This window comes from Poecilia reticulata, linkage group LG18, assembly GCF_000633615.1.
Source record: "Poecilia reticulata strain Guanapo linkage group LG18, Guppy_female_1.0+MT, whole genome shotgun sequence".
Lineage (NCBI taxonomy): Eukaryota > Metazoa > Chordata > Actinopteri > Cyprinodontiformes > Poeciliidae > Poecilia > Poecilia reticulata.
This window is the reverse complement of record NC_024348.1, coordinates 2,330,553-2,358,026: the sequence shown is the minus strand read 5'-3', so window position 1 is coordinate 2,358,026 and position 27,474 is coordinate 2,330,553. Positions and strand designations below refer to the sequence as shown.

Here is a 27,474-nt window from a genome sequence, read left to right as displayed (position 1 = left end):
TATATATATATATATATATATATAATTTTTGTAACAAATAAACAGCACACTACGTATTTGATTGTGCTATAAATTGCCACAATATACATGAAATAAACATAATATTGCCACTTTAAAACATTAGTTGATTCTCTATCATTTTAAGCCAGTCAGGTTAAAGACTCCTGCTCTAGAAAATGTCAAATTTGTCACAAGTGAGCTAAACGTACTGCAATTAAATCGACGCGTTCTGTCCATAGACGGTAGAAAATTCCTCTCGGCGTTCTCGTTGTGATGTCTGTAATACTGCCACTGCTTGATGCAGGAGGAAATGGAAAGCAAACATCGACGTGCATAACTCCTGGGAGTGCTGAGTTTATACATTTACGCAAAATCATTATATATTAAATCAGATGAGAGCACTTTTTTCCTTTCAGCGAAGCCAGCGGTTTTAGTATGATTAAAGTATAAATAATTGACAAAGCACCGAATATGGTCCGAAATCAGACAACATGATTCGGCTGTGCTTCTGTTTTGTTTGAAGGCTCGGTTTTGGTGGTGCTAATGCTAAATACGGTCATAATGTAAAATGACAACGCAGAGCAGCAGTACAATTAGCTAAATTATACTTATTTGCATTCTCGTCAAGTACTGCAATTTTGTCTGCATTGTAATGAGCTGAATGTGGAGAGAATAGGTTTTTATTCGGAATAATTGCCGTATTATCCGATGAGTGGAGGAGAGACGCTTTCCTTGAGTGTATCCCAAATCTCATTTTTCTCACTCCCCAGGTAGTTATTGAACTATTAGTGAACAGGCTGCTGTGACATTTAGAACAGTTGTTTCGTCTCATCTTCTGAGCTTTGTGTGCGCTGCTAGCAGAGCAGCTCTCACACCTCTTAGTGAAATCCAGGATAAAAACATCTTTTTTTCATTGGATTACTCATGCTCTATTGATATCAGATTATAGAGACTCAGTATTTCAAACACTATACGATTGAGTTTGAGCTTTAACACACAGCCTCCCAGTCTCGTTCTCTACAATGTAAAAGAGCAGAATTTTGAAAATGGTAAGTCCTGTTTCTGCACGTCTGTTAACACTATCTCGTACTTTCAGCTTACGTCAGAGTCTCTTGATTCCTCATTCCAACCTGGCTCCGTTGACTCCGTCTGCAATCAAACATTCAATGCAGAATGTGTAACCTTGCAGAGAATGAAGAGTCTGGAGGCAATTAAAATGAGACAGGAGTTATTTTTAGTGATGGCGCCTGAAATGAAAACTGGTTCAGCAAAGGAATGTTATAGAATGTCTATGCCAGGGATTGGAGGGAGGAAAAAAAACAACACAGGGCCACTTGTAAAGATCAAATGGCTTATGTTTGGTACGTTTAGCAAATGGTAAAATGGTGAATGTACCAAATGGACACAGAACAGGAGAGAGTAGGAAGATGTTCAGACCGTGTCCTTGGTTGTTGGCAAACAAGCTGAACGAGCTTCAAGTCCTAAGCCCAATTGAATTGAACTAATTGAACTTTTGGTTGTTGATAGTGGATATTATTAGTCTTATTTAAAAAAAATACCTGCCCGGTTTAAGTTTTCTAGCCCGTTTTTAACCAGTCCAGAATCCAGTTGAAGCAAACCGTCTCTTTCGTCTTTTTCCTGCACCGTCAATGATCAGTACCTTGGAGTTCACGGCTTAGCCTTACTGTAACAAGTGCACTCTGCAGTGAGGATCCTCAGTCTGACGAGCACCAAAAGAGAGCAATGCACCCTAGGACACAGCCCTGCCCATCGCTGGCGTTTAATCTAACATCTTCCTTGTTTCTCCCCTTCATTTCTTCTAATTTCTCTCCTCTCTTATCATTCTCTACTCTTGCTCTATTGTTCCCTCTTTCTACTTCTGTCTCTCTTGGCCGGTGCCTGCACTAGGTGACCATCTCTGTAGATGGTATTTTGACCACCACTGGCTACACCCAGGAGGATTACACCATGTTGGGCTCCGATGACTTCTTCTACATCGGGGGAAGCCCCAACACGGCAGACCTGCCTGGATCACCAGTCAGCAACAACTTTATGGGCTGCCTTAAAGATGTGAGTCTGTTTTTGTTTTATCGAACAATACCAGCCAACGTCTGTTTGGTTCCACAATAAAATGTAGTTATAGCAGCATAACACAGTTGCAGTGAGAACATGTTGGATCGTAGAATAGTGTCATCCTCACATTTTTCAGCGAGCACCCTTGTGTTGACAGACACAGTCTCTAGAGATTCATCAGCGTGGGCAGATTTAACTCCCATATGTTGGAGTGGGAGGTGTCAGATGCACAACATTCTGAATTGCTTTCCAAGTGTTTATTCCCTCTGTGGTTGTTCTTGCACTTTCTAACCCCAGTATAGACCAAACACTTGAGCAGAAATGAATAACGCCACAACAGGCTGACGGGGGAAGCAGCCGTATTCCGGTTTTATACTGTCCACCAATAGGATTCAGTTTAATTCACATACAAAAAAACATGTCTTTAATGCCGCCAAAGTTTTACCACAGAGATGAACAAGCTGTCATGAAGACCAATCACGGCCCCAACTGATGTTCTCTTGTAAATGTAATGGCTTGTATAGACGCAAAGCAACGTGGTACTATCTTATATCCTCATAAAACCTCGCTGATTGAATAAGTAATTACTTTTGCCATCACTTTTAATGGATCACACAGTAATCACACCATCTCTAACTTAATTATGCCTTGAGAATTACATTTTCATTATTTGACTTGCCATCGAAAGGTTCCCCTGTGGGTCCTAAACCTCCCAAGGCATTTAACTATCCTCTCTCTCATCAGGACAAGACAGGATTTATAGTCAGTGTACAGACAGAGCACGGTGAAGGGGAGAGGAGGAAGAGAATGGGAGAGAAAACAGATAGCAAACAGGAAGAACAGGAGTTGAAGACAAATAAGCGGTGTTAGACAGCGAAATGGAAATGGAGTTGTAGGGCCTTCTGTTGCAGCAACTTTTAGTTTTGAGACTGGAAATATTTTCCGATTAGTCTACAAATATGCTTTGATCAAAAATGTTCCATTGTGGTTCTGTCTCTGTCTGCAGTACCTCCAGTATTGCTGCGTATTCAGCTTTGTCCATCCTCATATGAACTCTGACTAGTTTCCTTGTCTCTACGGAAATAAATAAAACATGCCCAAATCACCCTCCACGGGTGATTTGCAGTATTAGTTTTCCACCACACAGCATTTGACATCTGGCCTTAGAAGTGAATTTGTGATCTCTTTTTGTACATAACCCATTTATTTCTTTTTTTCCACGTTTGCGGTGCCCCTTTGGAAGCAGACTTAACACAAGACTTGTTATATCTTCCTTTCAAAAATGTCTTCCTTCTTTCCTTCGGTTGCTGAGTTCTTTGGTCCCCATGGTGCTTTTTGTTCACCAGTGTTCTCTAACAAACCCCTGAGGCCTTCACAAAACAGATCGATTTACACTGACATTAAATTACACACATTAGACAATCAGATGACTCCAAAAGATATCAGAGTGTAGGAGGTTTAATACAAAAGCATCTTGGAAGAGGTTCCGTACAAAGTGGAGGGATTTTAAATGTCTCGGGGTCTTGTTCCCAAATGGGAGAATGATGGGCATCGATAGGCAGATTTGTGAAGCATCTGCAATGATGAAAATGCTGTATTGGTTTTTGGTGGCTAAAAGATGAAGCTCTTGATTTTCCAGTCAATCAATGTTCCTGCCCTCATCTGGGGTCACAAGCGCTGGGTAGTGACTGAGCTTGTGGGTAAAAACAGTCACTTTAAACGCAGCTAACTAAAAAGTTAGGCTAAAGCACTAAACATAAACATTAGCTCCACTAGCACTAAAGCACTATACCGACATGTTGTTTAGCAGAAGCTAATGTTAAAGCGTTAAATTGAACAAATTGATTTCCAACATTTGTCACAACACAGTACAGTGTTATCAACAGGGTTACGGTATTCACAGCTACCTGTGTGGTCTGCGCCTCAGGAAGTCATTCTATGGAACAGATCTTTCACTCTTGGTTTCAGCTTTGCCGTTGTTGAGTATTGCTAACTTTGTTGCTAATTGACCACATTTTTCATTCAGAAAGTCTCAGGCTGTAGTTGTGCAGCAATAATTTTGAGTACATAGTAAACGTCATATGCTGCACAAGATCAAAGGTGGAGATTGTAGGCAAAGAAAATGGAATCATTGAGTAAATAAATACAAAGCATTGTTTTAAATCACCTGTTTGTGAGCACTGATAACATCCAGTTCTTTCTGTGTGCTCAATTCCAATTTTTTGAGAGATGCGTGATTACAATAAACGCCAAACTAAACCAAGAGAATTTCTTTTTCAGTCCAGTGAAACCAAGTTTTTTAATAAGAACCAACACAAGTATTTCCAGGTGTTGAGAAAACCTGCATTCAGAATGACTCGGCGCTCCAGATAGCACTGAATTCTCCGAAAGTAAAGGCGTACCCTTAACCCTGCCTTACACTTCATTTTTCCCAGTATTTGTGCCTCATGGCCTGACAAATTCAGTTGCAGTCAAGCTCTAATGACTCCATGATCTGAGCTGAGTCAGAGAGGCAACCACGAAGAAAGGTGTTGAGAAAACCTGCAATCAGAGTGATTTGAAGCTCCAGGTAGTTCTGTAGCTGCTGAAAGTGAGGAGGGAGACCTGCGAGTGAGTGCGGGGGGTGTAGACCGCAGTGCGTTTCATCCTGTGCTGCTGCTTCTGTGGCACAGCTTGGATTATCACTGGCGTTATGGTCCGGGGCAAGGCTTTCATGCCGCCACCGTGGTCAAATGCCTTTGATACGGTTGGCCAGACCTCCCCCCCTAAACCCCAGGCAGCACAAATCCAAAGGAAGAGCACAGCAAGAGGAGAGGAAAAAAAGGCACCAAAAGAGACACTGAAATCATATGAAGTTTTTTATTTGGTGGGTTGGTGTGTGTGTGCTTCTACGTGTGTGTTCAAAGTCACCCCACATGCTATGATCATACTCCGTGTGATGTACTCGGTGCGCGTGTGTTTTCGACCCTCCTCCCAGAGAGGTGGAGCGTGAAATCAGGTCTCTCTCTTTCCCTGGGTCTTGTTTCCACCGACTCTTCTTCTGTGTGTCACCATCTGTCCCTCCCCTGAAACCTCCGACGCTCTATTACTCTCCCAGTCACTGACCTTGCTATCACCCATTTCACACCAGCCTCTCCATCAGCGTCCTTGTCACTCCTCCTGTATTTCTCTCTGCTCGCCTCTGTCCCTTCTTCTCCTCTTGGCCTCTCATCTTTTCCGTTTTTTGCAGGGAGACGGTTTTGTGTAATTAAGTCCATAGCAGTGCCTTTGGTACATCCTGCTTCGCCATCCTGATGGGCAAATTAAAAATTGATTTCTTCGATTGATTCCGTGCACTGGGTGAATGCGCTTGCCCTCATCTTTGCCCTCACTCGCTCCTACTATTTTTTTTTTCTCTTTTATTCTGTCCTCTTTTTTTCACATTGATGTGCTTTCTTCTTATCTGCAGTTCCTTCTAGTCTCACGTTCATTGCTCTATAAAATCTACTGGAGCTCGTCCACTAGCAGCTCATAGACATTCACATATGCATTTGAACCGCATTTCAACAGAAACGAGGCTGATGTTTTTAGGCAGACCCGAGTTTTATTTTATGATCCCCCTCAGAGTTCGATTGCGCATCTCTCCAAAAGAACCAGACTTTCTAAGCAAATGAACTAAACTTTGATTAAACTAGATTTAACAGCTTTCTGTGTACACTTTCCATAAGTACCAAATTCAAGCAAAAAAAATAAAAAATTACAGAAGTTAAGAGTTGGTGCCAATAAAAGAGCAACTGCAAAACAAACAAATGAAATAATGAGATGAACAATGCTATTCATCACTCATTCTGATGTTCCTTTAGTTTAGCTGCTCTCATCAACCATGCTCATCAAAAACCTAAGAGAGAACTTCAGGTTGTTTTGCATTGCTGTAAAATGAGTCCTATCAGACTGTCTTTTGTGGAAACTAAAATAAAAACCTGAAGAGACACATAAATATTTACCTTTGTCTTAAAGCTTTTCCCTCCTCTGCACTCATGTTTACACTTTTTTACACATTATCTCAGGCAAGTTCACACCTTATTAGCTGCCAGTTTTAGTGTTATCGTGGCTAATTACCAGGACTAATCTCTGCTAATGACAACATTAGGAGGTGTACAGTCCTTTGCGGTGGAGCTGCCAATTGAGAAGATGATCAAAGCAGCCTGAAGTTCAAGAATAAACTACCATTGAATTGCTCTAGCTGAACATTCTGTCTTTGGTTTAAAAAAGAGAGGTGAAACGGAGAGAGAGACTCTTACAAGCGGAAAAAAGTTTGATTGAGAGCAATAGTAAGAAATGCTCTACATATATACATACTGTATAGGGGTGGACAGATTGCCGTTTCTGAAATCTGATTTACCAATTCCGATTTTGACAGATACTAATATCTTTTGTTGGACATGTTGCTAAAAACGACGGTTTCAAAATTTTCAAAGGTGGGATGAATATTGTTAACCACGCCTGTAAAGGCGTGACCTGGCGAGCATTTATATCAGCCAGTCGTCCCTCACTGCAGCGCGAAAGGGGCCTGTGGATGATTTTCAGACATTCATGAAGGAACATAAGAGCAGTTTCTCATATAAGTATCAACCAATCACACAAAATTAATGGCGGTTGTAAAACAACAAAATGGATCATTTCTGTCATCTACTGACATGGAGTGTGGCCAAAACTCTAATCTGTGTACGGTATAATATGAACACAAAGATTGACAGCTCTGGTGGGAGTAGCCAATCAGATTCCAAGGGTATCCAGACTGCCCCGAATAGCTGAATGGGTAAAAAAGGAGAAGAGTTTCTCTTGGCTTTTTCGATCAGACCTTGCATTAGGTGGACAGAACCTCTAACGAGACATCTTAGTCAGATAAATGTTTGGTTTACTGATGCTAAATTATTTGTTGGGAAAAAAGACTTTTCGCCTCAAACTCAAACACCGAGCGACCACTCGGGGCCGATGAGTTTTCCAAGGCGTGCCTTCATTCATTTTAATGCCGAGAGTCAGGGCCTTGTGGGGGCACACATCAATCCGCGATTAACACTTTATGAACTCCTCACCGTTTCTCCCAAAAAACAGAAAATGTGCAAACCATTTTGTTGCACCAATGAAACGCCACTCAGGGAACAAAGCGACAAAATAAACGACAAGACAATGCACAAAAAAATAAATAAAGGCTCCGGGGGAAAACCAAAAGCAGACTAGCGTGAATGTTGCCTGAAGTCCAAAGGTCTCCGAATGCCTTTGATGGAACACAGCTTTATCGTTTGCGCTTTAAGTGTGTGAACCTCTGTGCCTTACCGAGTGTTTTCAGAACAAATTAGCAGCTGCAGGCAAGATAAACTCTTGTGTTTTTAGTTTTGACTTTGTTTTATTTTGTTGAGCACACAGTACACAGCGTTTGATAGACCATCCTCAAGGTAACACTGCGAAAAAAAGCTGAGATTTCTCCGTTTTGCTTTTTTGTTTTTCCTGTTCCACTCCTTGTGCTCACTCACACACCTACACAAACCCGGTAAGAGTCATTTGAGTGGAAGAATGCCTTTTCTACATTCTCTTGTTTTATTTTTTTTAATGCCGGTATCCAAGCTACAATGTTAAGGAGGTTGTTTTGTTGCTGCAAAATCACAGGGAAGCAACCTGCTCTTTCTACCTGATTAGTGATGGTGTTGATTTTGTGGAGATTATGCAGCAGGCAAGACCTAAACAGATGCATTTCATAGATTAGCAGGTAAAAAGTTGGAATTTGATCAGAAAGTAGGCGAGGCTAAATTTCAAATAGAGCGTGTTCTCAATTGAGCCGAGTTACCGTAGCTTGATTACCACTTCTCCTTTTGGGTAGAAAGGGAAGGACATATTAGGGTGACCCTCATGAATTGACAATGATGTCTTTAACCCTTCCAGACTGAACGGCTCGGTGACGACACAGCCAAATTTGCAGTACCATAAATCCGCGACACTTTGAGCTATCTGAAAAATTCCAATGGTTTCTGAAAGAGGAGACGTTGCGCTTGTCAATATTATTACGGTAATTTCACTACTGACGTAACGAGTGAAATTAATCTGAGGGGCTCTCTTTTAGTAGACGGTACATTGCAAAAATAACTGCAAGATATTGAAAGTTCCAGTTGTTATGGAAATACATTTACTTACAGGACATTTAAATAACTTTGTACAAATAAAATAAGGAAAAATATCCAGGCAGAGATGTGAAACTTAGGACTCAAAGGGTTTTAATAGTTTTTATTGATTGTTTCAATCTATTTAAATCTATCTGTTTCAATTACATATTAATTGACGTTTATGTGCAAATAAAATAAGATTATGGCCAAGTGACCAATTTCCATCCAAGTCCCATTGGCAGATTGATGTTTATGATGTTTAATAATAATAATAAGAAAAAGCAGCCTCACATAAAATGCTGCACACATAAAATCTCTAAATAGTGAAATAAATTTTATCATTTTCTCATAAAAGAGAAAATGGGCTAATTAAACTGTTGATTTGCAATTTGTAGTCGATAGAGGTTAAATAATTTTCACTTTAAGTTGAGTAGAGTTAGCATTATGCCGCTTAAAATGGAGCTGAAAGCAATGAAGCTACGCTAAGCTAAAAAGGCTAAATTTGTGACTGCAAATATTAACCTGTGTTCTAGGCTAGTGTTTTACAAAGTGGGGGCCACCAGGGGCGCTGTGGAGGGCTCAGAAAGTGCCATGCGCCTCTGCATGCATGTACAGTTTGATACTGTATCATAGTGTTTTCTACTATATTAGGTATTTAGACCAACAACTGGTCATTGTAGTTCATAAGACAGTACCAAGTGTTATATTTAAATATATAATGTCTGATTTTATATTTAAAATTAGCCATTTTAAATATAAAAAATGGCTAAGTGAGAAGTGTGCTTTTGTAAGCACACTTCTCTTATGCCAAACCCTGCTGTGCCATCTCTCCTACAGGTGGTGTACAAGAACAACGACTTCAAGCTGGAGCTCTCCCGGCTGGCCATCGACCGCGACCCTAAGATCACGCTGCACGGCGACCTGGTGTTCCGCTGCGAGGACGTGGCGGCTCTCGACCCCGTCACGTTCGAAGCTCCCGAAGCTTTTATCTCGCTGCCAAAGTGGAACACCAAGAAGACGGGCTCCATCTCCTTTGACTTCCGCACCACCGAGCCCAGTGGACTGCTGCTGTTCAGCCACGGACGTCCTCAGGGGCCCAAAGAGCAGAAGCCCGGGAGGGAACTGAAGACCGATTACTTTGCTATGGAGCTGCTGGACGGATATTTATACCTGCTGATCGATATGGGCTCTGGAAAAACAAAGCTCAAGGCCAGCAACAAGAAGGTCAATGACGGAGAATGGTGCCATGTGGATTTCCAGAGGGAAGGGAGGAAAGGTGAGGAAGCAGGATGAGCCGGAGAGAAATAATCCAGAGCTGCAGAGAGTAGGGGTTGTGTTTTTTTTGTTTGTTTTTTTTATTATAGTGTTGCTGGAAAATGTGATGATTACAGTGAATGTATGTAGCAGAGATGCAAGAAGAGACATTTAAATTGCTTGAAAGACCAATTGTCAGTTGCTAGTCCCATAGTGGAATATTCTTGCTTTGGAAATGTTATAAAAATTAAAAAACAAAAGTGATGTAAAAACAAATCTAATTGTGCCTCTTAGAATAGAAAAGAACAGACTTTATTGTGGAAAGGTGTACTATATATTGCACAGCAGGCCAGCAACCGCCCAAACAGACAATAAATACACACATTATTCAGATAAGCAGCTAGAAATGTAGGTTTAACATACACAACCATTTTAAGAAACGACAGAATACCAAAGTTATTTCAAGAAGAGGTAAAAGAAAAAAAGAAAAATCAGCAGTAAGAGACCGGGTAACATCACAACAATATCTAATCTAAGAAAATATGTCAAGACAGGATTAAGGTGATTTTTCACTGTCTCTATGTGTTTTACATCATTATTTTTACCTCCACACAGCACTACACAGCTTTTATGTGCAGTGAGACAGTTTAGCTTTCTCTCGCTCTCCCGCAGTTTGCTGCCATGTCATGACATATAGTACAAAGTACAGTTTCCTCTCATGTACTTTGAACACACTGAAACATCCACACTGAAGAGTTGCTGTAACACACACTGTACTGTAGCCAATCACACATCCTGCCTGATCAAGTTGATTCAAAATGAGCCGATTTTGGTTCACAACCAAATTTCTTTGGCTAACTGATAGAAAAACACGGTTCCGGGTGTTAATGTTGTCGAGTTTCTCACAGTCACATGTGCCTGCAGTTTGGAGAAAGTACAGAAAAAAATGAGCATTTTCAAAGAGAAAAGGCCAGGTAGTCCAAGAAAGACATCAAAGCGTTAGGACAAAATGCTCAAAGCAACACGCTTTGAAAATAGCAATGTGCATGACAAAAGAAAAGAAAGACAAATTGGCAGCGACAGGAGACAATATTTGTCAGGAATATGCAAAAAAATATGGCAAAAAAAAAAAGAATTATTAACATCTAAAGAGAAGAACACAGGGTCCCACTGGGTTAACAAGTAGGGGCTATACACTGTGGACGGTTAACTCAAAGCAGGAATGAGAATGCTGGAGCCCAACCCGTTCTGCTTTTGATTATGCATTATTGCAACCAAACATGTTTACTCTGATGGTTTTGGTTCATGAATTCTTTACAGATTTTAGAATTTTTTTGATCTTAACATAGATATGTTATGCACTGCAAAAATACTATTTATTGTCAAATCTTAAAGAAAAGTATCCATGAAAATTATGAAATGTTAGTGATTTTACTGTTTTGTCCAAGTGATCATAGGGGTCAAATAATTCACTTTTCAATGTTTTGTTGAATTTATTGGACAAATAAGGGCAGGAATACACTAATATATATGTTTAATATTAATATTAAAATTGGTGTTATGGTCAATAACATATATCTATCAATATTATTTCCTTACCTTTTTAACAACATGGAAAAACAACTACAACACACTGACCATTGTCTCTGTGTTTAAGATAAACACACACACACATCCCATGCTCCATTTCAATCACCAGCTGCATTTATAAATGTGCACAAGTCCTTGTCAATATTTTGCCAGTGTGAAAAAAGCGAAATTTGTAATTGCGGTGTTTACATTAAATAAGAATACAAATTAAAATCCCACGATTAAGGTTGTTCACGTGACAAGTCATTAAAAATCATGGCAGCGACGGATGTAAAAAGTTACACATTGTCTGAAAAACATAAAAAAAAACATCATCTTCTTACTACTTCCTGTCGTCGTCTTCTAGGTTTTTACCTTTAGTAACATCCAGCTTTCGATCATGTCACTTGTGTGAGGTGAAAAAAATGCTTCCATTGTAGTTTTTGAAATACATCTGTTTCAGTATGGCTGAAAGAACATACTCGTTCGTCCTGGTGCAAAAAAAAACAACAATTTATTAAAAACTTGCGTTTTTCAAAATTGGCATGTTTCCTTTGGGTGGGTTTATTTTTGCTATTTCAATTTGTGCAGTTCTATGGTTCATGGAAATGCCAAACACACACACACACAGCAACAAGATGGAAATAAATATTGGTTATTAATATCGGCACATTTACTCTCATCGGACTAATACCGATAAGTCTAACATCGGCCAATACCGATGTTGATGTCAGTATATCATATATCATCTAAGTATTAAGGACAAAATGTAGCTTGATCACCAGATTAGGAGATCATGATTATAGGCAAATCTGTTTCTCACAGACAATTCTGACACATTCTGTTTACGTTACACCATGCTACACAATAGTAACAAAACCACTTGTGGTACACATTAAAGTATCCAAGCTTTTCATGGCTGTGATGTCTTGAGGACTCGACCAGGAGTACACTTCAATCCGTGGCGTCTGATGAATGATCCGTAGGCGTTAAAGCACCTTGTGGACATGATACCTCCTCCTAATGGTGCGGCATAATGAGAAAGGGTGTGAAGGAGCGCCGGTGTGTATGTGCGCGCATGCGATCCCAGCGCTGCTCCTGCTGTAATTGGCTTTTAATAGAAAATTAAGATGGAGTCGTTAATCACAGAAGGAGAGGAGGCATTTTGTTTCACCCACTCCCTGCTGCATTCTGCTTCCCTTCTCTTCTATTTAGCCTATTATAGAGACATTAGACACACACATGTGCTCACACACTCTTCTGTCATCTATCCTGTTTCCCTTTTCTTTCTTCTGACTTAGTTGTGCGACCCTAATTTTTCCACCTTCTGGCCCCTCGCACTTGTTCCTCCCACTTGATCTTACTTTATTTCTTTTTCAGCCTCTCTGGCTGTTAATCATTTTTATGGCTTGTTCTACAGTAAAACACATAAATTAAATTTTGTCTAAATTTACAGAATAGAAAGTAATAAACAACAGATTATTAATTTCCCTTGTTCTTATACGAGATCTTTTCCCCTCATTACTTAACTCTAACTAGTGTCCTTGTCTGTGTTGGTCGCCTTTAGGGTCCATCTCCGTCAACAGCCGCAGCATGCCCTTCCTGTCCCCAGAGGGCAGTGAGATCCTGGACCTGGACAGTGACATGTACCTGGGCGGACTGCCCGAGTCCAAGTCGGACCTCATCTTGCCGCCAGAGGTCTGGACGGCGCTCCTGAACTACGGATACGTCGGCTGCGTCCGCGACCTGTTCATCGACGGCAAGAGCCGCGACGTCCGCCGCCTGGCGGAGATCCAGAGCGCTCTGGGCGTCAGCAGCTTCTGCACCCGCGAGCTGCAGAAGCGCTGCAGCAGTGCCCCGTGTGGCAACGGCGGCCTGTGCAAGGAGGGTTGGAACCGGTACATATGTGATTGCACTGGCACGGGATACCTGGGTACCAACTGTGAGATAGGTAAGGATCGCATCATAAAAACATGCCAGGGCATTTATAGACGTTAAAGGGGTGGTATTATATGTCCACATAATATCATTTTATAGCATCAGTCAAGTAACTCATGTCACCTTCTGCTGTTATAAATATGCCAAACATGACTGAAAACAAATTTGACATCGCAATTTACTGGCTTGAAATTGGGCCTCTGTCTCTTTAAAAATCCCCTCCTCTTTACAAAACCTTCAGTACGTCATTGTATCAACATTCCTCCATTAACAATTTACAAACATTCATCAGAGCACTGGACTGAGAAATGGTTGCTATAATGAGTTCAGCAGATGCAGCAGTTCCCCCAGGTGTTTGCTATTTGCTGCTGGCTAGTCTGAAGGAGCTGAGTAGGCAACTTGGAAACTACAGGTCCAAGAAGGAGCTTTATGAGTTTTACACCATGTTATAATGCTATGGCCTCATCAAAATCAAACCTGCAGTGTTGCCTTAATTCATTAATGCATGTTTGACAAATCCGTTAATCTCCCATGGCAAACGTTCAGCTGTGCAAAAAGCCTGGGTGAAACTTGCGCTGCCTTCAAAGCTTCGCAGTTTTCAAGTTTCTGAGCTTTTGCCTCACGGAGCAGCCCTCCACTGCGACTCCCCCACTCAACTCCTTCAGACTAGCCTGCAGCAATTAGCAAACACCTTGTGGAACATCAGCTGAGCTCATTATAGGAGCTACTGCTCAGTGAATCACTGGTAAAAACATTGCTAAAGGGTTAACAGAGGAGCCATGTTGTGATGACTTCCTGAAGTCCGAGTTTCAGAAAGAGTAGAAGCTTTTTAAAGAGACGGAGGCCCAATTTCATGGTGAAGTCTAATTTCTTTTAAGTCATGTTTGATATACACAGCATTTTTTTTTCTATGAAATGGCACTATGTGGCTGTAAAACACATAATACTGCCCCTTTAAGAAAAAGTTTTGAAATTGTCAGGTTTGGAGAGTCGAACAATACACATTTCGACAGCATTTTATGTCATTTTTTTCATTTCCCTGGTCATTGACATCATTAAGCGGCTGCTGTTATAGTGGGACTGAAAGCTCCAGAGGGAGTTGTGTCTGAACCGATTGCCGCCCGAGGCTCGGTTGCAGTGGGGTCCGGCGGTTGTGTGGGGGCCAGGCTGGGAGGTTGGCAGCAGTGTGGCAGTGCAGCCGGGCTTATTGCCACCATCTGTGCCTGTCACACAAACCAAGGCGGGTGGGTGGGGGTGATACGCCAGGGGGGCCGTGGGGTGAGCTAGTCAAATAGGACCATACTGCTTCTGAGCAGCTCTGGGAAGATCAGTCTTTTTTTTTTTCCTTCTTCCTTTCTTTCTTTTTTTCCTTTTGCACGTCTGTGGAGGCGAGCAGGCATGGCAGTATCAAGAGTTTGAGGGACAAGGAGGGTAATGAGGGAAACAGAGATTGGATTCAAATCAGGACAGCTGAAGCAGACGATGACATTTCTTTATTTTGAAGGGTGATATGTTCGCAGTTTAGTCCTCAGGTGCTCCAATCGCAGGTGTGGTTTCCGTATCGCTCTTCTGCCATCTAGTGGTGTTCAGTGTTACCGCAGGAGCAAGACAGTTTTCTAACAACCACCCACACACCCACTTTGTGTCAGGGAATTACATTTTGTACACAGACCAAAACAGACCGACTCAGAAACAACAGAAGACGGTGGTGACGGTTGCCAGAAGGAATCAGACTTCTTAATGCTGCAAAATGATTATTATTTGTATTGTTTTGAGCTGTATGTTTGCCAGAAGGTGGTTTTGTTCAGCACGCTGTTTTTACCTGAATCTCGGCTCATAACTGGGATTTTTATTCCCATCTCAGAACATGATGTGCTCGTGCTCTACGTGCGAACACCTGATGTGAGTGACTCACGACAGGCTGTGGTGAAACATGTGAATTCGCCGTGCTAGATAAGAGCAGCCCTCGGGGAACTGTCAGTCTCCTAGGCAACTTTCATTATACGTGCATTAATCACAGCTGCATGTCAAATTTAAAGTGCGCCTTCTGGAAATCGAAAACAAGCAGTGCTTGACATTTTGTCCCCTTATTCTGAGATGCAATCAAAAATAAACACTAATCTCTCTGCTCTTATAAGTCAGTTACACTGTAATTGTAAAGATGGAGAAATGAATGCAGTGTGTGTTTGATCTTATTTCTGCAGTTTTTTTTTGCCTTTTTTTTTAGACCCTGCAGAGCAACACGAGACTATTGAAGCTTATATATCCTTTTGCTAATTTGTCTCTGGAAAACAGATCCAACTCAGTCAGACTGGGTAGAGAGGATCTCTGATAATTAGATTTTAAGTCTTACAGCAGCCTCTCAGTTGGATTTAGACCTGATATAAATGAATGTTAGCCTCAGATTGTCTCTCATAATGCTTCACATGAACAGTGGTTTTCTTTTTGCCACAGTAAAGGACAGACCTATGGAGTCTACTACTTAGTTTATTTTTTTATTTCAACGATTAGTATGGCATCACATTTATGCCAAAAACCTGTGGAGCATATTAAGCTACAACAACAATGCGGTGAGATATGAGAGAGTTGTGATGGCGTATTCCCAGGTGCACAAATGCAGCACACTGAGCAGTAAGTAACAATAAAGAGTACTAGTACACTAGCAAAAAGTACATTTAGCTAAACCCTGGCTACAAGTCTCTGGATAATTCTTTAAAGATGTCACCAGCTACCTACTAAAATAAATGTCCCATCTTAAAACAAGTGCTACATATAACAAACTTCTTTTTGTTACCTTCATATTTTTCTTCTTCATCCTCCTCTTCCTCTTCTATGTTTTGAATCCACATCATTCTCTCCTTCTTCTACAGTTAAGACCAAGTCTAACGGTGCAGGTCCGAAAATATCTGTCCAATCCGATGATTCAGGACTAAAGTTAAACTTTACTAATTTATTAATTTATTACTTCACTGGTCTACCAGTGCTGGTACTCTAGTTCAGTAGTTCTAGTCTATGTGTACTACTGTACACTAATATTAGTACTGGTACTAGTACCCATTATTGTTACTTACTGTACTAGTGCCCTAGTAATGGTATACTAGTCTTTATTGTTACTTACTGCTTGCCGTGCTGCATTCATGGGCCTCTTTTAATAAATGCAATGTTGTGATTGCCTAATACGCTCCATGGGTTTTTGGCACAAATGTGACGCCATAGATTTCTACCTCCCTAACTGTGACTCTGCAATTTTTCTCTAGCTATCAGCAGCCACTTGCTTTTCTTGTCAGATCACTGCCAAGCTTGTCAGTCCTAGATGCTAACGTAACGACCGAAACCACTTGGTTGCATTGGTGATGGTGGCAACTCACCAGTTACAGGAGTTCTTTCGGTTTGAGCCCAGCTCCGTCCGTGTCTGTTGTTGTGTTCTTGGACAAGAAACTTCATCCACCACGCCTGCTGATGGATGAATTCACTTAGTTTACGTGGCTGTTGACATTAGGGTATCATCTCCACTTGGGTTACATTTCTAAATCATCATATCCTCTTTATGTCTCATCCTCTTCCACCCTGTGTCTCCCTCCTGTGCAGAGGCAACCGTTCTGAGTTACGACGGCAGCATGTACCTGAAGATCATCATGCCCATCACCATGCACACGGAGGCCGAGGACGTGGCGCTGCGCTTCATGTCGCAGCGGGCATACGGCCTGCTCATGGCCACCACCTCCAAAGAGTCGGCGGACACCCTGCGGCTGGAGCTGGACGGAGGCCGGGTCAAACTCACTGTCAACCTCGGTAGGCCATTTTCATTCATTGTGTTCCACTTTCTTCCCCTCCCTCCAACCCCCCGTCCTTTTCGTACTGACTATTTTGTTAAATAGCAGATTCTTGTTAAATGATGGAGAAAAGTTTCTAAATTTGACAGTGGAAAAAATTGAATATTTCATTACCTAAAATAGACGCACCTGTCTGCTGGTGTGCCTGTTTGTTTTTGTAATGTCTAGTTTATGCAGTTAAGTCCAAACCGCTGGCAGGCGTATGGGTTCACATGAAATTGTAATTTCCCCATCATATTTATTCTGACTGGAAATTTTTTCATGCTTTGGAGTTGGACAGCCCAAGTAAAATCAAATCAGTCATGAAATAATCAACTAACGTAGTAATTATTTAAGTGTTAACAGGAGCAGACAGAGTAAAAATGAAAAAGCAAATTGCAACATATTCAAAGAAAGTTAAAGATTAGGGTGATGACATGGAGGTCATTCAAACACTTGGAGCTCATCATCAATGATAGTCAAAATAGATAGATATAAGAAGGTTCTGATGTTTATGTAGTTTCCCAACTGTAGATTTTAAGTAAATGTTTTGGTCGAATGACAGTACGTGACTTTAAATCTATATCTCACAGGTGTTTTTGCCTAATTTGGGGCTTAACTGTGTATTCAAAGTGAATGACCAGAGGTGCTCACAGGCAACTTAAGAACACTGAGGAAAAAAATCTAGAAACTTTTCCTCCAGATTGCATTTTTGCTTAAAAAAAAGACAAAGAGAAAAATCTTGCATATAAAAGCATCCCTTGCATTCGGTCCACAAGGTGAGCCACCCTCCTGTAATTCCTCTTCATATTCTTCAATCCCTCTCCATCCAGTGTTTTTTTCCCTCCTCCATGAGGTTCTCAATCTCCTAACCTTGTCAAAAAGATCCATCTCTAATAATATCCATGGCCTGGCCCTGGGTCTCAACCCTTCAGCCTGTCTCTAAAAAGCCTCAGGGTGACTTGCACCTGTCTCTCTCTCTTTCTTTCTCTCTCTCTCTCTCTCTCTCTCTCTCTCTCTCTCTCTCTCTCTCTCTCTCTCTCTCTCTTTCTGTCTCTCTCTCCCTCCATGTTTTTATGGAGTTAGCTGGGAGGAAGGTCAGTTCCACTTCTTCTGACTCGCAATTTAATTCATGAATTCTCTCATTACTGACCAGCGGAGAAATTTATAAAATAAGCTAAAATGTATCTTTCTTTTTTTTTTCTCCAAGTGATATCCTACAAAGAGAGCAGTTTGGAAGTTGGATTGTTTCGAATTAGAGGCAGACTACTGGAAGCCAGACTTGTTTATTTCTGTTTTATGGAGCTAAATTAGTCACTGCAGCCTGTGATGGAGCTGCCACAAAATGGCACCGCTGCTCTCATTAGATTTCAGGGATTTTAAAATGTTTCTAGGAAAAGAAGAACCTAGTGTATTACAGGAGTGCAGCCTACAAAGTCAATACTTTTTAGAATCCAGTAACTTGTGTGAGTGCATGTCTGTTAATACAGTGGTTTTCGGCTCCTGAGCCAAATCAAAACACAATTTCCCCAATAAACCTGGTTAATGCTCAGATATCCGAGACTTTCTTCTGCCTTGAACGCAGCATTACAATTTTGATTCTTTGATACTTGAATATTTGTGCTGTATAACAAATTTATTTGATAATTCACACTTCAATATACAGATACCGTCACAAGCTAGGTCAAACATGGAAAAACAACTTTAAGGTATTTAATCAGTGCAATTAAGATTATAACAGCCAATGTAGAGTAAATAAGAAACTGCAACAAACCTTTCAAATGATTCAGAAAGTGTAATTAGGAATTGTAGATAATAATAATAATAATAATAATAATAATAATAATTAATAAATAATAATAATAATACATATAATTAGACTGAATAGATCTGCCCTTATGGATGGTAAATATTGTCACCGATACCCCATCTAGAATTGTTTTTTAATATGGGGACCAATACCGATAATAATATCTGATCGGTGCATCTCTACACATATGTGAATGTTGTGTCATACACATTTGTTAATTATGTCATTCACTTACAAATCTTGTTGTACACTTTGTGAATCTTTTTGAGACTAATTTAGCTCCATAATGTTTCATTAGAGTGAATATTTCCATGGGTAAGATGGGCCTGACCTGCTACCTTTTCACACACTAAGTCAGTATTTGACGAGTGTGACAGAGGTGCGTCAGGTGGTAACGCTAAAGTCATCCAATGAGACGGCAGTACAATAAAAATAAAAAATTAAAATCCCTCACTCTCTCTAAACCTTATCATTTTCAGGCCCCCTTCCTCCACCTCATCCTCCTCCTCCACCTTCTCTCTCTCTATCTCTTCGTCACTCATAAACATCCCATCTGGCCAGAGCTCAGACGATGGAACTTTTCATCCCTTCAACGGCCTGTATGTCTGCGGCCCTCGGATCAAACAGCCAGAGAGACCAGCTCACAGCTGGAGCAGCTGCAGCCATGCTGCCACCTACAGGCTCCGGCCGCGCCGCGAAGCACCGGGCTTCATTTTACTACCGACTCTGTTAGACAGCCCAGGAAATATTCACTGTTCTTCACTTTTTCCATATTTTTATGCTGCAGCATTGTTCCAAATTGTTTTAAATTGATCTCTGTTCTTGAAAAATTAGCTGCGTTCCCACTGAGCATTTAATTGCACAATTTGACATTCAGAAAATAAATTTGCTCAATGGTAATGACATTTTTGGTGGGGTTATTTTTGGTTTATTTTGGAAAAATGCAACGGAAACACTTTTTTCGCATCACGTGAGTCACATGATCGACAACCGGAGGCTGCCACTGGTGAAAACCACGAAGAAGAAAACAACAAGAAGTAGTTGGAGGATCATTTAATGGATTGATTGTGATTCTTATTTAATGAAAGCACCACAATTAATAAATTGTGTGTTTTTGACACTAGCAGCACCACTGACAAAGTTCTGCACAGATTTGTAATGGAAACGGAGCTAATTCGGAAAAAAACAAGGAGCTTTTTTTTTTTTTTTTTTTTTGCTAATTTATTAAAAATAAGAAAGTTTCTGTGCAGAGAGATTAACTATATTTTAAAATGTTAAAAACTTTCAAAAACACCCAAGTCCTGGTTTGTCCTGACTGAACCCGGGACAACGAACTTACAACGAAGCTGCGCTGCATCCCTGCCACACGTCTCCACGGTGACGCTGGTCTCTGGCTGTTTGTGTCCACTATTCTGTAGCGGTTGACAGCTCTAGACCACAACCGAGCCACAATGCCATTTGCACACGTGCTTCATGTTTCAGGACAAGAAACTTAAGTCAAACTGAAAGAAGAATCCAAAGGGTGTAACGAATTGACGCATAAGTGGTTTTTAATTCCCTTTACTTAGTAACTTTCAGCTTAAGGAACTTTGCAGGTCAGTTTAAACTAAGCAACCAGAATCATTTGCTTGATAAAGTAAGAGTGAGATGATGAATTCCAACAATTTTTCCATATTTTTGTGTGCGTGTGCAGCAGGCATGCAGTGGCTGGGCTGTGCAGATCACCCTTTCTGTCTTTTACACTGTTGGGGTTTTTCTCATGAATCAAAGTGCTGCAGAAGGCAAACAGAACTTTAAGGAACAGGAAACATTGCTGAAGTTAAAGTTTAAAAAGGCGAAACGCTTCACACGCCATAAAAGTTGAAAACATTTGCATTTAGCAGTTTCAGTAATGTGTTCTTTTAAAAGTGCCGTGATTTCAAAGTGAGGATTAACATATCGCACTGCAGAATTCTCTCTTTAATCTCCCTCTGTAGTAGTTATTTAGTCACATTCTGCCTCCTAAAATGAAAACCATTTCAAAGAAACCGTAGTAAAACCTCTGGGCGTAAGTCTTGCCTTCTCCTGTGCTTTCATTGGATGGGATAAAAGATGGATGTTGGGCGTTTTAGCGAGAGGGTGATCCTGACTAAGAGCCTGTCCCCGGATGGTGGCCTCAGAACAATGCTTGGTTGTCTGCAGAATGTACCTTGAAGGATGTAAAATGTCTTGTTTATTTCTTTCTCTTTTCTTCTTTCCTTATTTTCTCTTTCTTTCCTCTGTTTCTATTTTTTTTCCTACTCTCACCATTTCGCTCTCTCTCCCGCCAGATTGTATCAGGATAGACTGTAGCCTCAGTAAGTGGTTCTATCCATTTTTCTGACTAAAATGTGTACGTTTCTGTGTCTCCCTCCTGAGTTGTGCGTCGGCGCTCTCTTCGCTCTCGTATCATCGTGATTTACGACCGTTTCACGTTCCTTGTGTTTCATTTTTCTGTTGTCTTTAATTTCCATTAACTTCCTTTTTGTCCATCTGTTTATCTTTTGTTTTAAAATACTTTTTTCTTTTTCTACATTCTGTTATATTCTTTAAAAATGTCTGAATGTTTACTCTTTCTGTCACAGCTTTAACAAATGTCTTTCGAATATAATTATGAGACCTTTTTCATCATGTAACATTCCACTTGCAACACCTTGAAATAATTTTTTCCTCTTTCTTATTATGAGTATATTTTAATTTTTCTGTCAGCTCTTATTTATAAGAAGAAAAAATCCGTCGAAGAAAAAGCCAGCTTGACTTTACGTCGCTCCTTTTCCGCCGTTTCGGGCCACTTGAATGTGGGCCCCACATGTCTGCGCACGCAGGTGCTGCTTGTTTTCTGCGCGGGACAAATTGTAGCTTTGGCCCCCAGAAAGCTAATTGCGTCTCCATGGAGACGCGGCGTCGCCTGCCGTGTTGCTTGTTTTTTAGAGGGAGCTAATGTTTTTCTACCACATGCAGACACAATGATAGCAAACTGTTATTTCTGTCCTGGCCCCTGACAATTGAACAACTAGCCTGCAGGTAAGTGGTGCCCAGGTATGGTGATGAAAACAGAGAAAACCTCATGTTTGCAGCTTTGTGTGTGGGTGTGTGTGTGTGTGTGTGTGTGTATGTTGATTTAATGAGCTCTTTGGAAACTGAGAAATGTGTGGGGAGGGGGGTTGACATGATGAGTTTAAGAGCATCTGAGCAGGCAGCAATTAGTCGAGTTCTTCTCCACGATTGGCAGGTTTTTCACCTACATTTTCTGTTTCTTTTAAAGTTGTCTTACTACAGTGAGCTTTCTATTTACACAATCAACTATCAATACAGTGTTATTTGTTTTGTTTTTATACCAAATGCTAATATTTTATCGCTGTATTTGGTATTAGCTACTTTTACACTGTCGGTATTTTTCGGATGTTGATTGGGATGACTCTCAACGTTTAGAAGAGACGATACAGCCAAGACACACTGAGTCTGCTGTAGTTGTCATGCCGGGCCGCTGGATGGCGCTGTGATCCCAGCAATTCATTGAATTAACATGCGCATTTGATCCTTAGATTAAACCACTTTAGTAACCATAGCATCCAGCTTATTGTAAACGGTAGCCCATTTCGGTCACCCATGCCAACATTCCTTATCAGGAATTGTGTTAAGCTGAAGAGGGTGAGTAGAAAAAAAGCACAACACAAGGATATCCACCATTGTCTTTTGTAAGAGAAGAGCAGCTCACCTGTTCGCTGTGAGCTTAGTGTGTTCATGTTGAGAGAGGCTCGAGATGGGGGGCATGTCAGGTGTGCGTTTGTTTGGAGGGGGGAGTTTTGTCAGGCAAAATAATAAAAAACGTGGGACACTGGTAATGTAGGCTTAAAGATCAGGAAGCGCCCGCTTGTGCCACACAATATATACTGTAAAAAGATTTCAGAAAGGAAACTTTTTAATCTTCTCTAGCACCACCTAGTGTCATTTGTTTTGGTGCTAAACCTTGTTAAAAGTATGCATTTTTTCTACTGTCATGTTATCTTTGAGGATTTTATTTTTCATACATTGAAATACGGCAGCTTTGCTGGCTATTTTGCAGCCCGGTTCCAATCAGAAGATTGTCCGGTTGTGAAGAATCGAAGATTTTTTTTTGTACTTGTATTAAATTGCCCTTGGAAAAGGCTGCATAGTTACTTACTACAAATGTTTTTTGTAATTTGTTGTCTTTTACATTTTCTGCAATAGCGTCAATTTCTATATTAATAAAAAGAAAACAGGGCACAGAAAGGTTGTGACAAAGTCTCTTTTTATGAACCTAGAATCTCCTCCACACAGCACCATCAGAAAGGCCTGAAAAGATTTCAGTACCCTGGTTTAACCACTAGATGTCAGTCAAGCACTTGGCAAATTTTATTTACAGAGCTGTGAAATTGTGTCCCTGAATAGATTTCTTCTATTTTTGATTTTTTTTTTGTCATACTTTAATATTCCATATTTTAAAACTAATTGTAAGGCTGCAGAAAATTAACCAGAGTAAATAGAACAATTTTTTTTTTCAAACATTAAGAGAAAAAAAAACTTCTTGACCCTCCGGGACGAAATCATTTCCCCCCTTTCTTAAATCATGAATTAACTTATATCAGTTTCACCAACTATGTTATAAAGAACATAACTATAACTTCTCTTTTGCTAGAAAGGAAAATCCAAAAAAATATTGAAAAAAACAGTTGCAACATTACATTTTTGCCCACCCAGGTCAAGGATCGCCATGACTATTCACAGTTGTATAACCATCGTCCTTTACAGGTTTCAAAACCTTAAGGAATTACTTAATCTTTGGACTGAAACAATGAATCCGATTAATCATTCTAAATCGATTATTGAAAATATTCGTCAACTAATTTAATCATCAATTGATCATATCTGGAGTAGATAGACTCAAAAAAAGGAAAAGTAAGCAAGCAAGACAAAACTTTACAAAAATATGTACTTTTTGCATTTAACGTAAATAAAACCATCTTTATCTGTAAATATGTTCTACTCAGATGAAGCTTCGTCCAATTCAAGTTCTATGAAAAACAAATCCATTAAGAACTTTTTGCTATCCAGTTATTAGTCAATTAAAAAGAATAACCAGCAGATCAACCCTACACTGTACTGATGGTAAGTCGAGCAGAAAGAGTTGAGTTTTTCACATGTTGATGTTAGAAGACTTTTTAGCTGCAGTTGCATCCTTTGCTACAAATAACAAAAAATCACCAAAGGAATGCTGCTATTAAATTTTAGGCACTTAAATAAATTTTTCTATTTAAAAAAACCGAATCGAAATATTTAATTATATTTTTTAAGGTATTTCTAATATTTTATAAAATAATCTTAAGCGGTTAAATGAAAAAATGTGCCAATATTTAAAACTGCTGGAACAATCAATTACCAGAGTAATCAGTTGCCGCACGGATCTTTATAGTTGCAGGTCATACCATTGTGGCAGGAATATGATTGTAGAAATATCCCAAAAATGTAAGTGTGTATAATTGAAATGATAAAGGAAGTGAGGCTGTATTTCTGATTGTGGCGAAGATAAATGGGGTGAAAAGACAGAGGGCACAAAACGGGCCAGAAAATTTACATAATCTGATATTATATTCATTTCAGAGTCTTGCAGTAACTAAAGCTTCATATTTCCGTATGCAAATCAAACCGTTGGCTTATCCAAGATTACAAACGGTCAATCTGACAAGCGTGTACTTTACATGAGTCACACTTTATTGCAGATCTGCAATAAAATTCTCCATCACAACGGTCACCGCTGATAAAAGGATAGTACGTCAACTTTAGCCTTTCTTGACCTCCTGCATCTGGAGACTTTACAGGTTTTTTTTTTTTTTTTTTTACTTTTTGATGCATCAACCATGTTTCCTTCCTGCCTTTGTGCATTGCGACCCATCTCCCCCTCAGTTAATGTATCATGATGTTGTAGAGAGCAGAGCCGTGGCCCTCAGCTGCAGTCGGGTCAGGGTATCTGGCTGATGATATCTGTTTGGAAGGTGGCCTTTTAGCCGCCAGCAGCACCTTCTCTTAGCGCACGACGAGATGAGATTTGGCACGACATATGGGCAGTGTGTGGGGGTGCAAGCACGCCGTCTGCTAATGTCATACCCTTTGGCCTGTCTGCCTGCAGTACTCACTTCAAAACAGACAGAACCTCACAGACATGTTTGTATAAAGGAGGTTAAAAAATAGACTTGAAAGCCTCTTTTAGAGAAATTCAGTGGATCTTATGGTGTTTTCTCCCAACTCGATTCTCACCAACACTGATTGAGACATTGCAGACACCTGTTTTCAGTGCTTACGGCCCTGTAGTGGAGGTTTATGTCATCTCAGCCCCTATTCAGATGTGCTATTAATTGGTAAAAACTCAAACACATCTTCCAGACTATAAGATACTCCAGCGTATGAGTTGCATTTATTTTGAAATTGGCAAACGTGAGAGGGACTTGGTTCATGTTGATGGAAGCTTCTGGTGACTCGATGTGTTCAGTTGCCTTCTTTTTAAGCAAACACACGGAACCTGTTGGCTTTGGAGTGGAAGTCCAGTGGGTTTTGGTCAGAAACAGCTCAACTCCACCAGGGTTCTGACAATCTTTGCCGGTTTTCGTATCTTGTGTTGCACCGTTAGTTAGATGGAAGTGTGTTAAATTGACGTGCCTCTCGTGTGTATGTTCATACACATGTTCATTCTGACGCAACTGTCAGTTTGTACTGGTTGAGAATAATAGTTCACATTGATTAAGCTCTGTTCAAAATAAATGTTCCTGAGCAGAATTCAGTGTGACATTTAGTAAAATGTATTATCCGATATTTTGTTCATGCAAGTTGAATGAAAAAATTAAATTCTTCTACATTAAGGTTGTTCCTTTAGCTTGATGATGTGAGTAAACATAATACAAAATTTCTGTTTGTTCAACTAGGTGAGCAGTTTTCTTGCCTAATGTGAAATCATTATTTTGTTATATAACTATTATATATAACAACGTAATAGTTGTTATGAATATTACGTTATAACAACTCGTAATTGGAGATTAATGAGCCATCTGAACTTAAAAAAAAAACAGTTTAGACAACTTGTCTCTTGTTGTTAAATCAGCTTGATGAACTTTGATTTATTTCTGAGTTAAAACCATAACAGTTTTCTAATTGACTTTCCTTGGATGTTCAAGGCAGCAGGTGAACCATTATTTTCAAGTTAAACCACCTCCAAATGTTTTACAGTGTAATGGAACCACATAAACTGGGGATTTTTCTTTTTATCCCTGATATCGATCTGATAATGGTAATTGATCAAAAGATATCTATGTAAGAAAGCTCAGCATACTGCATCAATTCATTGACCTTGCAGTAATCTCTTCCTTATTGTTGAAGAAGCAATATGCTTTTGCCTCCCCACAATCCAATCTGCTCCATAGTGTATTTATAGATTTTTGAGTTTTCCTCCTTAACCTTGTAAAACTCAGTGTTGTCAACATGTCTATTTCAAACAAAAGTGTAAAAATGTTGACTTCTGCGGTTTTAAAACATCTTTATAGTTTTAGTTATAGCTATAGTAGTTTATAGTTGGAGATTGAATCACATGTTCAGTCTTGGAGATTTATTGAATAAGAAATTTTCATATAAGTTCTCCTCACAGGGTGACAAACTACCACTACTTGAAAAACATCAGCTGGGCAACATCTCTGTGACGATCTGTGATTCACTAGACCTAATAAATCAGCTCAAATTGAAGTACAATATATTTTGAATATATTTTTAGTGTGATCATCAAAATGTCTTAGAACCTTAACATCACAATCATAAAAGTGGTTTTGCCACTGACACTATAGCTATGTTCACACAACAGGTCAATTCCGATTTTCTTCTTTTTTTTCTGAAATCTGACTATTGTTTTTGGGTAATCGTTTCTGCTACTACTAGCCAAGTGTAACTGCAATCAGACTTGCAAAGAACTGTTAAGAAAAAAACAGTAGTGAAAATGTTTAATGTAATTTAACCATTAGTGGGTACTATGTCTAAATTCTCGGTCTGGATTATTTTAGTTGAACAAAGTTCTTTAAATGTCCTGTGAGTAAATATACATTGCCCATTTATCTATAACAATCAGAACTTTCGATATCTAGCAGTTATTTTTGCAATTTACCGTTTATTAAAAGAGAGCCCCTCAGATTAATTTCACTCCCTGCTACGATGGGAGTAAAATTTCCGTAATAACCCGATATTGCCTGGAAAGCGCAACGTCTCCCCCTTAAGAAACCGTTGGAATTTTTCAGATGGCGCAAAGTGTCTTCTAATTATGATACTGCAAATTTGGCTGTGTTGTCGCCAACGCATTTGGCCTAAATGGGTTAAAATGATTTATTAAGATTCAATCAGGTAAATAGAACTATAGCGTTTTTTTTCTAGTTTTGCTTCTCATACCTAACAGCAGAATTATTTCTTCTCAGAATATTGCAAACATACAGAATTGACCATGACCAGCTCTTCATTTCAACTGTAGAGAGCACAGGGGATTTGTTGTATGCACCCGTCTTAGAAGAACCGTTTCGGACCGTAATCAGTCTGCCTCTTTTCGGTCTTTTAGTGGCACTGGCGACAGTTCAGATGTGGACTCATTACAGGAACTCTAATGAGAGAACCGGCAGCAGCCTGGAACTGTCGACACTCTTGCTGCCTTACAGGACTGATGACTGCCCCATGGGATTACACCCTTATGCCACAACAGACTGTAAAATGCTGTTTAAGTCATGAATCAGCATCCCCCCCAATATCCTTCTCTAGAGATTGAAGCAGAGTTGAGAGAAAAAAATGGGGCTGGTGGATTGAGAGAAATGGATAAGGAGAC

At 40.0% G+C, this 27,474-nt stretch overlaps 1 protein-coding gene across 1 annotated transcript in view; it reads left to right on the top strand.

Moving 5' to 3' along the window:
- Positions 1–27,474, top strand: part of nrxn2b (neurexin 2b) — a 435,854-nt gene that overhangs the window by 363,755 nt on the left and 44,625 nt on the right. The window contains exons 9-13 of the mRNA XM_017310305.1: positions 1,909–2,070; positions 9,048–9,486; positions 12,601–12,984; positions 16,560–16,763; positions 20,903–20,929. Coding sequence (XP_017165794.1) covers positions 1,909–2,070; positions 9,048–9,486; positions 12,601–12,984; positions 16,560–16,763; positions 20,903–20,929 — 1,216 coding nt within the window. The remainder of the gene's footprint in view (positions 1–1,908; positions 2,071–9,047; positions 9,487–12,600; positions 12,985–16,559; positions 16,764–20,902; positions 20,930–27,474) is intronic.